Source organism: Molothrus aeneus, chromosome 1 (genome assembly GCF_037042795.1).
Source record: "Molothrus aeneus isolate 106 chromosome 1, BPBGC_Maene_1.0, whole genome shotgun sequence".
NCBI classification, from domain to species: Eukaryota; Metazoa; Chordata; class Aves; order Passeriformes; family Icteridae; genus Molothrus; species Molothrus aeneus.
Window position 1 is genome coordinate 101493470 of NC_089646.1, and position 17830 is coordinate 101511299.

The 17830-nt window shown below is 39.3% G+C and overlaps 1 protein-coding gene across 3 annotated transcripts in view; it reads left to right on the top strand.

Annotated features, from left to right (window-relative positions):
- The window catches only part of PPP4R1 (protein phosphatase 4 regulatory subunit 1), a 63095-nt gene that overhangs the window by 15638 nt on the left and 29627 nt on the right, over window positions 1–17830 (top strand). For all 3 annotated transcript variants that reach the window (XM_066561608.1, XM_066561617.1, XM_066561624.1), the window contains exon 4: window positions 4457–4563. In XM_066561608.1, the coding sequence (XP_066417705.1) occupies window positions 4457–4563 (107 nt within the window). The remainder of the gene's footprint in view (window positions 1–4456; window positions 4564–17830) is intronic.

The window sequence follows — 17830 nt, forward strand, 5'->3', positions numbered from 1 at the left end:
CGGTCAGGAGAGCATAATGAACAGCCAAGAGATTGATTCTGAAATAAAGTTCTTGGCTTTCTCCTGTCAATCTCATCTGTAGTTTACAACTTGAGTATTGCTGCTTCTGGTTATTGAAAGTGAGCTTGCCCAGTTAATACTGTGTTCTGCATTTCCCCTTTTTTATTTCTGTAATGAGATGCCACTGAGATGGTTGTTTCATTTAAAAGCATAGGTATTGTAGCATACTTCAGACAGACACACATCCCACCTGATCCCTTTGCTCTCAGACGCTCTGCACTCAAATGGAGAAATTCAAGCCCATAGTTTATTTTAATTGGAACTGTAAATGGTAACATGATCACAGAAATGTATAAAATACGTTAACATTGAGATTTTCTGGTATTTTATTTGAACATGGCTTAGTTTGGGCTTCAAGTAAGCTTTTAATGAAGTGTGTTTGCTTTAATGCTGAATTCTTAATACAGTAATATGCAGAAGCAAAGTCTGTGATCAACCACCCAATAGGATAGCCTCTGTTTTGTTGTTCATGGCCTGGGTTTGGAAAGGATTTAGCCCTGTTCTTAACTTAAGTCACGTGAACTGTGCTTAAAATTCCACACTACGTGTGTGAACATATCATTGAATCAAAGCTGAAAATTGCAGAATGGTTTCTCTTGTTATAACCTGCATAAACCTGTATGCACTTATAACTTCTGAAATATGCATAATTTTCAAATTTTGTTTTTTCCCGAAATCCAAAATTGCTGTATTTTACAATTTAAGATGAAATTGACAGTTATACTACCAGGAGAGAGTTTTTGCATGTTTTCACTTTTCATGGGGAGGGAGGGAAGAGGAGCGTTCAGGTCTCCAGGTGACAATTATATAATAAAAGCCAGTAGGAAGGAGAACAAACTCAGAAACTCAGGTTGTGTATCTTCAGAAACTCAAGTTGTGTATCTTGAATTTTAACCAGCAGTGCTGTTCCTAGTATCTTACTTGCCCACCTAAGAAAAAACGGTGATTTCTCAGTATGGATTGCATTGGTTATGGGCATGCATAAACTGGGAACCCTTTTAATTGCTCTGTCCAGCTTTATGCACCCTGTGCTTTCCTGCAGGGAAAGGTGGTCGGACTAACTAGTTTTTCCTGATTTTTTTTTTCCCCTGTGTTTGCTTGTTTGGATTATTTTTGCTGGTACAAACATGTTTTTTAATCCTAGCTTTCTTTGTAGGCCTATTGTTACGTAGCATTAGAAAATACAGGAAATAGCAAATGATAATTATTAATGGTATAACTGAGTAGCACTTAGATCACAATAAATGATAGTGACTACTGCAGTCAGTTTCTGATGATTCAGCATTAGTCAGTCTCAGAATAATAGGAGGGATTTCTGCTAAGCAGAGGAACTGGAGCATTTAATATGAAAAAGATTAATTCAATTATATTCATTTATTCTTATGTCTTAGTATGGTATCAGCACATCCAATTACTAATGAGTAGTTTAAAAGTTTTAAAATACTATGATTGAGTTAATAATGCTTCAGTTGTTTCTGTGACCTGGAACCTGCATTTCTGTGGGAGCTTCATATTACACATTCCAAATTCTTGAAACATAATCATTGAATCTGGGTAAATTAGGGTAAGATATTTTTTCCCCCTTTAATTGGATGAATTTGCTTTTAGTATGGCAGGTTTTAATCTTTAAGTTTCATTTTAGGTATTATTTCTCTTTGCATTTGGTTTTATTATCCTTTTCTGTCTGGTTAATCGTCTACCTATGCAGCATATTTGCAGTCTGTGATTATATTGAATGATTAAAGTGAAGGGATTTTTAACAACTGCTGCAAAAGTCTAGTCTCCTTTAAGTGGATTCTTTGAGTGCTCATGATTTCTCAGCCATTTGTTCTGAGATGGAAATGAATCAGTGTCTGTGTCCTAAAAAATTTCAGGAGATGAGGCTTGGAAATAGCAATGTCTTCTTTGTTTAAATATGTAAGATTTCTCATAAGGTTAACTGAAAGAGAGAGAAGTAGGGAATCCTTTAACAGCTTCCCAAATGGTGGAAGGTTTTGCTTTGTGACAACTTTTGGTATGTTATGTTTTACATTTTTACTGGTTTAGGTGTTGCTCATGAGCACCACAGATGTTGCCTATGAGAATGGAGGGGAACCTGACAAATATTACAATAAATTGTTTATCGGCAAAATAAGGCAAGTGGGAGTCTGGCTGTGGTGTGATTATTGAAGAAGCAGCCTTCAGATTTGAGAAGCATCTCTAGGATATGTCTTAATAATCCAACATCACATTGCAGCAAGAGTACGTGTTGAGCAGAAAGCCAAAGTCATCACCCTGAAACATGGAGTCTTCTTGTGTCTGGTAGCACTGGTGTGTGTACATACATACAAGGATGATGATTCCTTTTTGCTACTTGCTTTAAAAACCAATTGCTAGTTGCTGGTGCAGTTTGGAGCTTAGCTTTTGTCTCTTTTTGGGTTTTTTTGTGTTAAAATCACTTGTGGGTTTTTTTAATCTTTATTCCCTTGAACTTGCTTCCATTCCTCATTAAGAAGGCTCGGAAGTGTAGAGCACTCACCAATAAATCTATTTGAATAGTGAGGCAGTTCCTGAACACAGTTCCTTCATTTCATATGAGGAATTATTGCTGCTTTTTCTCTTCAGACCAAAGCACATCTTGGCAGTAGTGCTGTTTGCTGTGGTTCCTCACTTGCTGAGACTCAGTGGGTTAGTTGACTTGTCTCTCACTTTCCAAGACTACATTAAATATGTAGGAGACACGTGTCCACACAGGCTGGTTTATGAAATTGCTTCATCTGTTCCTCTTCTCTTTTCAGAGGTGTCCAGCCCTTTAAAAAGACCAAGTCAACTCTGCTTCTAGGTTAGTGTGTCATGCAGTCTGTTTCCCTCTGTTAGGGTTTTTATGGCTGAATTTTAACTGCGTATCAAGATCTCTGCTGAGAGATGTACTTCTGTCAAGTTGAAAAGAGTGAGGGAGAAGAAATTAATTAAAGGCAAATGGTTTCTTCAGTTTGTTTTTTTAGAAGATTTTATACATCTGTATGTCAAAACAGTTTAATTTAAAATAGTTCTGCAACTGGCCAATGTGCAATATTTAAATTACTGATTTTCAGTAGGAGAAAATGTGTGCTTAGCTTTGGGAATTCATGGAAACCTCCTGCCTTTCTCTGATTGCATGGAATTGTGAAGTTCTTGAGCTTCCCTTGTGCACTAGGAATGTAACCATCTGTTCTCTTGTAAGTTGTTGACCACTGCTCACGTTCACTGCTTGTAGTGAACATAATAAAGTTTAGGTATGCCTCTGCTCTTGTCTACAGCACTGCTGTTTGTCAGCAGTGCTTCTACCTAGGCTACATCCTAGGAGTGTTTCTGTCCTTCATTTCTGTAATTACCTGGCACCTGACACTTGCTACTTCAGTGTTTTGTTGAGTTGCTCCAGGGCATTACCAGATCTACCAGTGTCTTGGACACTGTTCCTTGGCCCATTCCGATTCCATTATCCAGGGATAATTCTGCTAGCTCTCTGCACTGACATGTGACCCATGTTATCCAGTGGGGTAAGAAAAGAGTTATGCCATTGCAGGGTGTTTTTCAGGAGAAAGGTTGATTGCCACACATTCCCAGCTGCATTCAGGGCTGTCTAGGTACCTGATGGGTATGACTTTGTAGCACAGGCTATGGCAGAACCTTGGAGGACAAAATCCCAAATCTGACTATATCTCATCACTCATAAATTAATCCATAGAAAATTTTCTTGTGCATTTGAAGTAGTAACTGAGTTGATTATGACTTATTTAATATTTTTTTAATGTTTCTACTTTGCTTAATGTATGTCTCAGGTACACATGGGTTGGGTAGTACATGTTATTTTCACAGTACATACCCATAGCATTCAAATGAAGTTTGACTTTTAAATGTCAACCACCATTGGTTTAAATGTCAACTATAGCACCATTGGTATGAAAATCTTTGGCTTGAGTATTCATGCTTTTCTGAAATAAATTCAGAGTTCTATTTAAAAACATTTTAATGACACTAGTGTTACTTTGCTTTGTATGGAACAAGTTAAGGACGTCACAGATGAGGATGGATGGAAGGCTGATTCTGACTTCCTAACATTCAGCTCCTGTTTGCCCACTTAGAAGATGATTACTATTTCTGGTCTTGGTGGCTGGTTTCTCTTATCCTTGTAAATGAAAGGGATACTTTAATGTTATATTTAAAGGTTACAATTCTTTAAGATTATGCCAGGTATCAGAAGTAAGAATTCCCAAAGCAGGGCTAACTAAACTTACTATAATTTATAAATTGAATTTTAAGTAAATATATATAAAATTCTGTTTGGTGTAAGAAATTTCTCTGATTCACAACTTTTTGATTTAGCTGTATTTCTGGACACAAATAATGCTTCTTTTTAATCTTTCTTGTAAACTAGGCAAATGGTGGCTCGAAGTTTGCTGGACACTTTGAAGGAAGTCAGTGATGATGAGAGAGATTGTATTGCTGTGTTGGAGAGAATCAGCAGATTAGCTGATGATTCAGGTAGGTAGCACTAAACATTTTACTGGGTTGATGGGGGAAAATCAGAGGTTGTAAACCTGTGATTAGCACAGAAGCAGTATGTTCTTTCTCCAATATTCAAACGAGGCTTCTGCAAATTCAATAAATAGTGTAACATTTATTTTTTCTTAATCATCCCCCAAAGATGACTTTTTTCCTTACTGTTTTCATCAACAGATTTACACCCCTTCAAAATGTAGGACTGCAGCTTTCCAATAGTACATTTTTAAGTAACTTTTATTATTTACTTTTGCTACTCAAAAGATCTGCATGATTATTTTAGATTTGTAGATCGATATTTGTTTCTTGCCTTGAAAATAAACTTGGAAACCATCTGTGCAACACTCTCATAAGTTTTGATAGAATTTAAATGCTGAAGTTGTTCCTTTGCACCTTTTTGGGCAACCAGGCGTGCAGGTAAGAGAAGCAGCAAGAATTGGTAAAGATGCAAATATAGAATCAGAGAATGGTTTGGGTTGGAAGGGACCTACCATGGACAGGGACACCTTCCACAAAACCAGGTTGTTCAAAGCCCCATCCAGCCTGATCTTGAACACTTCCAGGGATGAGGTATCCACAGCTTCTGGGTAACCTGTTCCTGTGCCTCACCGTTCTCATAGTGAAGACTTTCTGCTATCTGCCTTCTTTCAGTTTGAAGCCATAACTGCTTATCAGTTTGAAGCCATTACTGCTTTACCTGGCTTTGTAAAAAGTCCCTCTCCAGCTCTCTTTCAGGCCTCCTTAGGTACCAGAAGGCTGCAGTAAGGTCTCCCAAGAGCCTTCTCTTCTCCAGGCTGAACAGCCCCAGCTCTGTCAGCCTTCTCTCATAGGACAGATTCTCAATCTCTCTGATCAGTTCCATTACCCTCCACTAGACTCACTGCTACAGCTCTACATCCTTCTCATCTTGAGATCCCCAGGGCTGGATGCAGCACTCCATATGGTGTCTCACCAGAGCAGGGGAGCAGAATCCCCTCCCTTGCCCTGCTGGCCGATGCTGCTTTTGATGCAGTTCAGGATGTGTTTGGCATTCTGGGCTGCACGTTGCTGGGTCGTGTTGAGCTTGTCATCAACCAACACCTCTGAATCTTTCTCCTCAGAGCTGCTCTTAATCCATTCTCTACTAACCCTGCATTGGTACCAAGGTTTGTCCCAGCCCAGGTGCAGGACCTTGTTCTTGGCCTTGTTGAAATTCATGAGGTTCACATGGATACACTTCTCGGGTACGTAAAGGTCCTTGTGGCTGCTGTCCCTTCCCTCCAGCATGTCAGTCCCACCACAGAGCTTAGTGTAGTGGGCAGACTTGCTGAGGGTGCTCTCCATCCCACTGTCCATGTCACCCACCAGGATGCTGAACCCAATATTGACCCCTAAGGAGCTCCAGTTGTCACTGGTCTCCCCGTGAATATCAAGCTGTTGACCACAACTGTTTGAGTGCAACCATCTAGCCAGCTGTTTATCCACTGAGTGGCCATCTCCCAAATCTGTGTCTGATTTAAAAACAAGGACTTAAAGACATAGTGTCAAATGTTTTGCATAAGTCCAGGTACATGAGGTCAGTTGCTCCTCCCTTATGCACCAACACTTTAACCCCATTGTAAAAAGCCAACAGATTTGCCAGGAGTGGTTTGGCCTTAGTGAAGTTGTGTTAGCTCTTACACATTACCTCCTTATTTTCCATGTGCCTTCTCACAGTTTCCAGGAGCAGCTGCACCATGGTCTTGCTAAGGCACCAAGGTGAGATGGCCCTGTGTCTTCTTTTTTTCTCTTTTTGAAAATGAGGGGTTTGTTTTCCCTTTTCAGGTTGGTGGGAACTTCAGTGGACTGCCACAATTCCCAAATATAATGGATAGTGTCTTAGCCACTCCTTCTGCCAGTTCCCTCAGGACCTGTGGATGCACTGCATCGGGTCCTGTGGACTCGTGCAGCTTCAGGTTCCTGAGATGATCTTGAACCTGATCTTCTGTTGTGGGCAGTTCTTCATTCTCCCAATCCCTTCCTTTGCCTTCTGGAACTCAGATGGAGAACTTGTCACTGAAGACTGAGGGAAAAACATCTTTGAGTACCTCAGCCATCTCCTTGTTTGGGGTAACCAGGTCTCCCTCTTTCTTCTACAGAGGACTCATATTTTGCCTAGTCTTCCTTTTATCACTGCTGTACCTATAGAACCTTTTCTTGTTACCCTTGACATCCCTGACCAGTTTTAATCCTTTAAAGCTTTAGCTTTCCTAACCCAGTCCCTGGCAGCTCGGACAATTTTTCTGTATTCCCCCTAGGCTACCAGTCCTTGCTTGCACCCTCTGCAGGCTTCCTCTTTTTTGCTTGAGTTTGTCCAAGAGCTCCTTGTACATCCATGCAGGCCTCCCAGTGTTCTTGCCTGACTAGTTCTTTGTTGGGATGTATTGCTCACGAACTTGGAGGAGGTGATCCTTGAATATTAACTAACTTTCTTGTGTAGCTGTTCCCTCGGGCTTTATCCCATGGTACCTCCACCAAGCAGATCCCTGAAGATGCCAAAAGTCTGCTTGTGAAATCCGGTGTAGTGAGCTTGCTTGTGCTCCCTCTTTGCAATGAGTAGGAAGGCTCTGTAGATCCAGTGTGTCTGTTGCTAATCAATATATTGAGACTGCTGAGTGTTTAGAATAAAAGGCAAAAGCAAGAGAAAAATTAAAAACAAATGTGAAAGAAAGGGAGTGCTTAAAAAGTCATGGGGAAGTGCATGAAGGGAAAAATGATGTGGACAGAGCTGTGGCAGAATTTTGGTTTAAAAATTATCTAGAAAGAATTAAGGGCTTGATTTCAACATAGCTAGATACAGTTGACATACCAGAAGGAAGAAAATCTAGCAGCAGAACATCAGAAAAGATCTGGTCATTCTTTTTTAATTGTTGGTATGCTATGAAGATAAATTTGTATTAAATCTTGAATGAGAAGAAAATGTTTCTTCTATTTAATGTCTGTTAGTTTTTCTCACTTCTTCTGGAACTGCAGAAGATAATGCTTTCCAAGGGTAAAAATATATTCTGCTGATTTCTGTTATTCTGTCACTACTGTCTTAATTTAAAATGCATGGTTTTATTTTTCTGAGGGAATGTCCTTGTTTAGCCAGGAAAAGTAGCCTGTTGTAAGCATTACATAATTGTATTGAGTACCTCTCCAAGGATTCTTTAAAAAGGAAAAAAAAGTCACTATTCACTTACAATAAAATGTGTCTTTAATTGAGAACAGTGGCGTGCTACTGTTTATAGAGTGCTTTCCTAGAAAAGCTCTGCTTCTGAAATCTGCATATACAGTTGCCTGTGAATAGTTTAGAGCATCAGACACTTTCTGAAGCTCCTCTTCAGTTTAGAAAATAGGACAGATGTGTCCAAGGGAAAATGGCCTCTTGCAGCAACTTGTAGCCTTAGGCTTTTCATTGGTGACCAACTAAGTGTGTCAAATTGAAGTTTATTTAGGCAGAAGTGTAGTGGAAGCCAAGAGTTGAGCTCAAATCAATTTGTTGCCTTTAACGAGGGTGGGGTACATTTTTAGTCAGAGCTGATATTTTCTCAGCGTCAGTAAAAGCAGCAGTTCAGGCTTTTCCTGCACTGTAGAAGTTGTCTCAGATCTGCCAAACTAGTAGTGCTGGATTCTGCAGCTGCCCCACAAATTAAATTTCTGCAAACTTAACTGTGAGTCTTGTGCCTCGAGCAGTTGCAGTATTGGACTTGGCTGGTTTCGGTAAGACAGGTTATTAGAATAGCCTTGTGTTTTAAACCATGTGAAAATTCAACAGGGAGCTTGATCTGCTTTGTATCTTCTTAATATATGAGCTTGACTATTATTCATACTAGAACACAGTGGATTTTTTTGTTTTGTTTTGGTTTTTTGGTTTTGTTTGCAGGGGTTTTGTTTTTTGTGTGTGTATGTTTAAGGTTGTTACTATTAGACTTATTAATTTTTGTCTTGCTTCTTTCCATTTACAGTATTTATTTTTCCAATTTGTCCATAAAACATAAAAGACCCTGAATTTAGAATAAGAAAACATTGTAAAAGTGCCTGTGTGTTTTAACTTGCTTGGTTAGGGCAAGATATTTGTATGGGTAGAGCCCTCCTGGAGTCAAACCTTCACGTTTGAATGTTTAAATAAATAAAAATAAAAACAAACTTGCAAGTCAAACTAATCTATGACTAAGTACAAGTCTTTTCATTTCTAACTGTTGATGCTTGTTAGTCTTATGCCAGTTCTTTTAACATTTGGAGCTCTTTGTCTTCTCTTGTCAAATCAAGTCACAGAAAGTCAGATTTTTTTTCCAATTTTTTTTTACAGTAATTGGTATAATGAGATTAAAATTGAAGAATATATCCAGGATACACAACATCTATTGTTTCTGGGCTACTGATGCTGTTTTCTAAAGTAGGGGTACAGCAGTGAACTAGAAATACCAGCTATTCTAAAGTTGCCCAGAGAGTGCTCTGCCCTGTTAATACCTTGCATTTTCAGAAATCTTGTAGTGGGGTTGATGTATTTCAGACATGTTCTTTGCTTGAAAAACAGTCAGTCTCAGGGTTTTTTTAAAATTCTTTGGGTTTGTGGTGTTTTGGTTTGGGTTTTTTTTTTTTTTTAGCTTTTTTCAGGTTTGTTTTGGTTGTTTTTAATACCTTTTAATAAGCTGGGGCTATGCTGAGACAGCCATTTCTGTGTTTAAAAGCAGGAGAATTTCCAATAATTTTCATTCTTCATCTACTGTGATGAAACTTTAAGAACCTAAATGTCATCTTGGTTGTGCTAAATACTGTTTTAATGTGGAATAAAAATATTCTTTACTAGAAAAATATCTGAGTCCAAATATGATAGTAGGATGGAAGAAAATTATGTGAGTATGGTTTGCTATGATTGATACATATATTGAGATTCCAACTGGGTAGCCAAGACACATTTTTTGAGGCATCATGGCAAAAGTAAATATTAGCTCTAAAACTGGTTTTATAAAAGCTTTTTTAAAAAAAATCTGAGAGAAAGAGCTTTTGATGGAAATTAATTTGGACCCTTTGAGTAGAGTTGTAGTGAATTGTATTTTGTGAAAGAGTTTTGATTACCATTGTTTCTGCACATACAAATGATATAAAGAGTGCCTTCTCCTGATAGTATCAGTTTGGACAGGGTAATTTGGACTCCTGGTAATGAATTAGTTCCAGTTTACACTTGTAGCCTTAAAATCAATCACAACATCAAAATGTTGTGTTTCTACTGGGAAAAAATACCCCCTTCAGGTGGTACTGGACATGAGCTGCTCCCAGTTCTGCCAGCACTGGGAGCAGCTCATGTCCAGTACCACCACCAGAGCATTTGCTCTGCCCTGTTGTCATGTGCTGCTCTTGTATGTATATGGCACAGAACAGCTGTTCCATGGAGGAAACCCATCAGTGGAATTTAGGGAATAATCCCCTGCCCCCAAGGCCCTTACTTGCTAAAGAAAGTTGTTCTCTGAATCTGAGTTATTTGTAAGACTTCTGTTTTTGTCTTCATTGCTGTACTTGGGTGTTGCTGTTAAATCTGTGATTCTGCTATGGAATTTGGGTGTTTTTCAGTCCTAAACTGGACATCCCTGCTGTCTTTGGCACCAAGTTTCCTAGAGTAGTGACAGCTAAGAAAGATACCTTGTAATGCTTTTGAATCTGCTGTTCAATCACTTTGTAATTTCTCTGTTTCTTTAGGGATGTTAGGTATGATTTCTCACTTAGATTTTTTTATGGTGTCTTTGAATCTATACAAACCAAGAAGTAGTTTGACATATAAGCTTAGTACTTGGCAAATGTTAAGTTATCCCCCATAAACCCTTGTTAGATCAAAAAATGCTTATCTTTGTATTAAGATAGCTGGGTCTTCTTCATTTTCAAATGTACACTGGCCACAGGCTTGTGAGAGCTTGAACAAGGGCCTTATGTCTGAGTTATTGACTTAAGTAAATAAGCATAATTCAAACTTTTTTTTTTTTGGTACCAGCTTGTGAGTGGCTTAGATGATACAAGATTTCATCACTGTGTGCTGAAGTGCAATTAACTGGCTTTAAAAGTTAGCCCCAGCCAGAATTACTGCATTACTGGCATTTTGCTTAGTGTGCAAGAGGCTTCAGAAGCTTCAAATTTTATTTTCTGAAGTTTCTTTAAAAGTGAAAGTCTCTATCTTTGTTCCTAAAATGCCTGTGTAATGTAGCTTACTATGAAATAGATATGCATAGATATCTTTTTAAAGAAATGATGGGGGAAAATAAAATGACATCCTGAAGGGCTGGTGCTTATTTGTCTGAATATAGCCAGCTAGGATGTTTTTCTTCTGAACGAAAAGTAATCTCTTTACTGCAAAGAATCACTTGTAAATGCAGTTTCCAAAACAACCTGATTTTGAAAACAATTATTAGGCTAATTGGTCATTAAATTTTGAAGCTCTATAATCAGGCTTAATGTGGATGGCCTCACAACCCTAATTACTTAATAGTGTGCTTGAATGGCTTTATTAATGTAGGTTAAATTACTGCTGTTGGTATTTTGAGACATGCCAACATTACCTGTCAAACAGCACATAGTGCAGCATTTAATTTAACAAAAATCTTCATATGTAAGCAATATTAATGGGAATGATAATATTTGCCTTTCTCCAGCTGCATTTTCTTCCCTTCCCCATCTTCATGTTCCAGGATTTTCCCTACCTCGTCTCCCACCTCATGCTACACTAAGAATTTTCTCCTAAGCTTGATGTAAACTTCTTTTGCCTCTCCATGCATCTGATGAGTGACTAATGATGACTTTTCCCTCGCTCATTAGTCTGTGTTTCACTTCTCGCTCTGCCAGTCAGTAGTGAAATCCATTTCTGGTTAGTAGGAGAAAAGAGCCTGACTACTGAAGCAGCACATGCATCAGCCTTTCTGCTGGACTCCTAAGCTAAATGGGATGGGCTCTGGTTGCAGTGTATTTCCACTTGTCGAGCTTTTATTTTATCTTCAAAAGAGGTAGAAAAGTCAGAGGGAAGGATGAAATGGGAAATGGTAGAAATCAAAAGGGAGAATGCGTGTGTTTGTAGAAAGAAGGAAAAAAGAGGGAAATGGAAGACTCTTTTAGGGAAAGAAGAGGATAGATAAAGCTGTGTCAGGGGAGGTTTAAGTTGAATATTAAGACAAGGTTCTTCACCCAGAGGATGGTTGGGTGCTGGAACAGGTTCCCCAGGGAAGTGGTCACAGCACAAGCCTGGCATAGTTCAAGAAGCATTTGGACAATGTTCTCAGGCACATGGTGTGACTCTTGGGGTGGTCCTCTGCAGGGCCAGGAGTTGGACTTTGATGATCCTTCTGGGTCCCTTCCAACTCAGGATATTCTGTGATTCTGTGAATTACTCTTTTATTGAATTGAAGTGTTAATGCAAAGCCATGCACTTACACCTTTCCCTGTTGCTCACAACCCTTAGTAAGAACAAAGGGCAATATTACTAATATTCAGGTGTCCTTAAAACTTCCATAAAAACTGTCAGTTAAAGCAGCTTTAGCATCATCAGTGGTTGTTCTTCATATACAGTTTTACAACACAAAAACCTTACAGCTCCTCACAAATCTAGTGGAAGTTCACTGCTGCTTGTATTTCAGAATGGTCATAGTGGGATAATGAAAGCACAGCAGACGTTTTTTAAAATACTGTTCTTTGCTGCAGAATAAAGCATTGTGAAATAAATCTAGTTGTGGGGTGGCACTGAGTAATGACTTGATTTATAAATAGCTGGTCTGAAGCAATTAGTTGGTATTACACTGTGCAGTTCTAAAATAATCCCTTTTTAATTTTCAGTATGCAGCTGATGGTGGTGCTTTACTGCCTCATAGCTGAAGTGGAATAGAGAGTGAACTAAAGCCTCAGCAGGGCTGAAATAAACATTAGACATTTATAGATCCAAGCTGATCTATAAATGTGTATGTGCTAGGAGTAGCCAAGTGAGCGTGCTGGCACTTTGCATGAGATGGTGTCAGATTTTAGGGGAAATGGTTTTTTTCATGGATAAAGAAGAAATAGTTAATTACTTCTATGATTTTAGAGTCAGTTTAGGATGTTGATTTGAATGGTCATTTGTGAAATAACTAAAACTGAGTGTTTGTTTAAGCAGAAAAAAGTCTGCCCAGGTTTTGTAGATGCTGATTTGAACATATTGATGGTTTTGTGTGATCTGGACATGAAGAGAGGTAGAACTGTGTCATTTTATTCTGGAAACTTCTTTTCCAAATTGTTTAATGAACAGAAGAAATGGAAGCTATTTTCAGTGTCTTCTGTCATTCTCTTAATTTTTCTTGATTCCTAAAACTCGGTTCGGTGTAATTCTGTATCTAGATAATACACTAGATATGATAGAATGAAATAAAATGCTAATGAGTAAGGAAATCTAGTATTTTATATTAATATTTATTTTCAAAGGTTTTGTTTTAACAGATTGCAGGGTTTCTTTTTAGTAGATTGCTACTTTAAGGAATAGATAGACTTTGTACTTTCAAGAGGTTGTTTGAAAAGATCATTTAAAAATACTTCCTCTGCTGAACAGAAAAATACTCTTCCAGGCAAATGTTATGTAGAACTTAGCTGTACAGAGATTTTTCCAGACTGCCTAAAATAGAAAGTTGACGTGAAGCAAAATTCTCGTCCTGGTTAGTTTATACTGTGTGAAAGCCTGGTCCTTGACTCTATTGTACAGTGCAGAAAACACAGAGGTGCAGACATATTCCCCAGCTGGATGAGCTTATGCTTTACAAAGCAACTTGTAACTGCTGTGCACTGTTCACTCTGTTGATAACTACTGGCTTTGGCAGAGGTAGAGTTAATTTTCTTCATAGTAACTAATATTGGGCCATGTTTTGAATTTGTGCTGGAAACAATGTTTAAGCTGCCTTCTTCACTGTGAAAGTGAGAGGAATTCGTACCTTCCCATGGGCAGGCAGCTGTTCAGCCATCCCCAGGAGAGCAGGGCTCCATCACACCTGACAGTGACTTGAGACCATAAACACCACCATTCCAAACTTCCTCCCATTCCTCCTTGTCCCTCAGCTCTATATGATCAACCTGACACCATGGTCTGGGGTGTCCCTGTGGTCAGTTGGGATCAGCTGTCCTGGCTGCATCCCCCCTTTGTGTGTCTCCTGCTGATTGCTGGTGAGGTGGGGTGAAAGGCAGAAGAGGCCCTGGCTCTGTCTAAGTGCTGCTCAGCAATAACTAAAACATCCCTTATCAGCCCTGTTTCCTGCAAAAATCAAAAACATGGCCCCGTACCAGCTACCATGAGGAAAATTAATGCTGACCAAAACTAACACAATGACCAAGCTGTAAATTTGGTTTTAAACAACAGGGAGGTTTAAACTGAAATGGCAGACACTGTTATGTATTGAAGCCTCCTGGAATCCCTGCTTGGAGCTGCCACCTGTTCAAACTAAAGACAAAGCTGAGGGATAGATGAAGGGAATAAGAAAGCACTCTGACTTCAGTAGATTTTTTTTGGCGTTGTTGCCTGGGTCTTAAGGAAACATAATGCAAAAAAAAGCTCTACTGTAACTGCATCAGACTGCAAGATTAGGCTCTATTCAGTACACACTGGAACATATGCCTCAGCCTTTGGAAGAATTGAGCTCTTATCTAAATTGGTAAGCTTAAGGTTCAGGTTCTTGCATAGCAGCAGTAATTCCCCAGAACAGCACAAACGCCTTTTGATGGCGAATTACAGTGTTGTGTTACACAGCCAGTTCCCTACACAGCCCTCCTTGTTCGCTGCTTTGAATCGACCTTACAAAGATCCCAGAGCTGGGTACTTAAAAGTTAGGGAATGTAAGAACTAAGGTGACTTTACAGTTCTAATTCACTCCTGGGCATGAATGTTTCAAATCTTTAATTGCATCATCTCATCTGCCCGTGTTCTTCACAAAGCCAGAGCTGACTTGGTAGCTCAGGAAGAAAGGGGCTCACTTTACATCTGCAGGTCGTTAGTATTGTTAGGCAGCTGACATAAGTGCTGCATAATAGATGAACCCTGTTCTGAAGGAAAAAGATCTTGTGGCTTTGGTACATCCTGCACTCTTGCTGGAGTGCTTCATAAAGAAATGTATAAATCCTGTTTCACAGCAAACCTCATCAATTTAGGGAAAGGGAGTGTTGCCGTTTCTTTATCAGTGGGTGGGCAAACTTTGGAGGTGTCAAAGAGGTATGCAAACAGTCTCCCCATTTTGAGTGCCTTGTGTCCAAAGTATGTACACAGCTCTTGATATACTTAATACAGCGTTCTTGTTGTCTTTGATTGCAGAGCTATTTCTTCAGCATCAAGACAGAGTTCAGACTGCAATCAAATGAGTAGTGTGCAGTTACTCTGTGAAGAGCCTGGTTTGAACATTTTGCACAGCTTCACACTAGAAGGAGGAATAAATTTGCTTTCCCAATATTTTGCTTCTTTCCCTCAGTTCTAGCACCTTCTTTTACCATTGCTTGCTTCCATCATCAGACAATTCTGCTACTTGAGGGAATTATGTGATTGCACAGGGAGATCAATATTAAGTGCCAGTTCTTGCTGTTTAATTATGCTGCTGTGGTGAGGCAAAAGCTGCATCAGCTAGATCAGTTCTTTGATAGGGTTTATTGTCTGGCTGCATGAACAGTAGCATTGGCATAAATGGAAGCTGCAGGTTTTGTGTCCGGGAGGGTGGGAACTGCCCGAAGCAAATTTAGAAGCCATTTAAGAAGAACTGCTGCCACGCATGCAGCCTCAGTCAAATTGATTTTGCTTACTCTCCATCTCCTTTGACCTCTGCCCTCTCTCCCTCCCTTCCCCCAGTCATCTTCTGTCTGCTACAAGAAACAAGGCATGAGTCCTAAGATGGGAGAACAAGACCCTAGGGATAAGTATTGTTACGTAAGTCTCCTGTGCCAATTGATCATTTCCTGGGCATGTCTTGAAATAACATCCTTCTAGGAAAGGTGGGCATGAGTTCCTCTAGCCCTGGCTTTGGGCACTGGTTCCCATTTCTTGACCATCAAGTTCCTGTCCTCCTTGCCCAGCCTGATGGTTACTCACTTTGCTCTGTTTGCCACCTACACCCTTTTCAAATTGCCCTTGGGAGAGGGGCTGTGTAGAGCCTGTTTGCAGAGACAATCTCTTGCTCTGCTTTCAGTGGATACTGGGCAGTTGCAAATGGAGGGTGCAAGGCTTCTTTAACTCAGCTACCTTTGAGCAGGTTGTCACACAGGTGGAAAAAACCACATTGATGTGTCAAAGTTGGCATGTGAAAGAACTCCTTTCTCAGGCACACTTCAAGCCCATCTTCCAGAACTGAAGAAGCCAGGCCTTGTCAGATAAAAGGACCAGAATTGAATTAAATGTAGGAAGAAAACAGTTACTTTTGCTGACTTGACTCTTGAAAGCACCTGATCTACTTTGGTTGACCCCCCCACACCACCTCATCCTAATGAACAATTTCACCTTCTCTTCCTCGTGTTCTAAGGACTGCTCTGGCAAATTTTTATAAGGAAGCAAAAGATGAGTTATTACAATAGGAATATTTTCTTTCTTTGCATTAGTATGATATGGCGACTGCAACTTTCAGAATCAATAATCTCATTAACTATTAGTTTGTCCTAGTTACAGGTGCATATTTTGGTGCTACAAATGGAGTGTTTGATCACAAAACTAGAATTCAGCATTTTGTTAAGGTGTGAATTTTTGTTAGATCTGCTAAAACTTGCACATAGTTTGTATAGTGTTCTTCAGGATCTGACTTCTTCAATATGAACTTCAGGATGCCAGTATTGCTTATGGAGTTCAACCTGCACATGTTTCAGAACATCTGAAGTTTCAACAAAAATGTTTTTCTACTGTGTGCTCCTGATAACATTTGGGAAGAGATACAGAAGAGATTGGAAGACTTTTTAACTTTATTGTCATGAACAGCAAACCTATATGATATTGATTTGTCTGAGACTTCATTTTGTATTTTGCAACTTGTTCAGCAACTCATAAACTTTCCAGAGTAACCCTGAGAGTGTTCAAGGCCAGGTTGGATAGGGCTTTGAGCAACCTGTCTAGTGGAGCCCCAACCACCAGGGTTTGGAACTAGATGATCTATAAGATCCCCCCCAACTTGGATTTTGTTACGTTTTTCTATAGGAAAAGTAATTTAAGTCTATAGTGAAGGAACTGGAGCCCACAAGCATTTAATTACTTTGTGTGCAGTGATCTTTTCTGTTGTCATTGTTCTCAGTGAAGAAAAGACTGCACGCAGCAGGGGACTTGCTTTGTCTTTGTTATGTTTTATTCAGACCTGAGTTTACACTTGTAGCCAGTGTTCAAGAAAGCCAAGTGCTGCACACATTTGCCATGTTAAATACAAATGCGTGTTGCATGCTTCTGTTTAACAAAAGGTTGTATTTTTAGTGAATCATGTTAATTACAAGTATTCCAAGGAAGATGGTTCAGGCTATACCATTTTTACCTGAACAACTTTTGGGTAAAAATTCAGTAAGGCATATGTATCTATCCTGTGACACATACATCTTATTATTTAAAATATTCTAAATCAAATTAGTGTAGTTTGAGAGTAACTGATGTTATGTCTTTTTGTAAGTAATCAGTTGACCAGTGGTAACTGCATATATCAGCAAATCCTGAAAGGGCAGAGGTACTCAGTTCAGATTTTTTTTATCCCCAGGGGGAAGTTAGGCACGTAATAAGGTTCTGCTTCTTAAATTGAATCTGTTTTTCTAATAGTTGGAATTGAATCTACATCTGTATTGTTTCTCTTGCTTCTTCTTTCATCCCCCAGATATATGTGCATATTCTGTGGGGATTAGGATTCATCCAGGCAGTGTGCCATTTCTTGAATTTAAAAATTTAATTAAATATTTTTTAAATAATCACCAACTTTGGTGAGAAACACATCTCAAAGGTTTAGCAGAAGCAGCTGGAAAGATGCTTTCCTTTTCCATCTGACAATTACATCAGTAGCCTTAAAAAGCAAAAAATGAAGAACAGCATCTGTGGTTATGGCTGGTTGTCTTGCTCAGTGGGATCTTTCCTGAGAGGCCGTGGCCCATACTCTCCCTCAGTTCCTTTCTGCTCACAGTGGTGCCAGTTCTGGGCTGACTTTCAGCATAGGAGGTTTCTGTGAAGTAGGTGATGCTCGTAGGGAGTTTGGACAATTCTGATGTAGCCATGATATTTTCTGAAAAATCCTCTCCTTAGGATTTTTCCTCCTGAGAAGCTGAG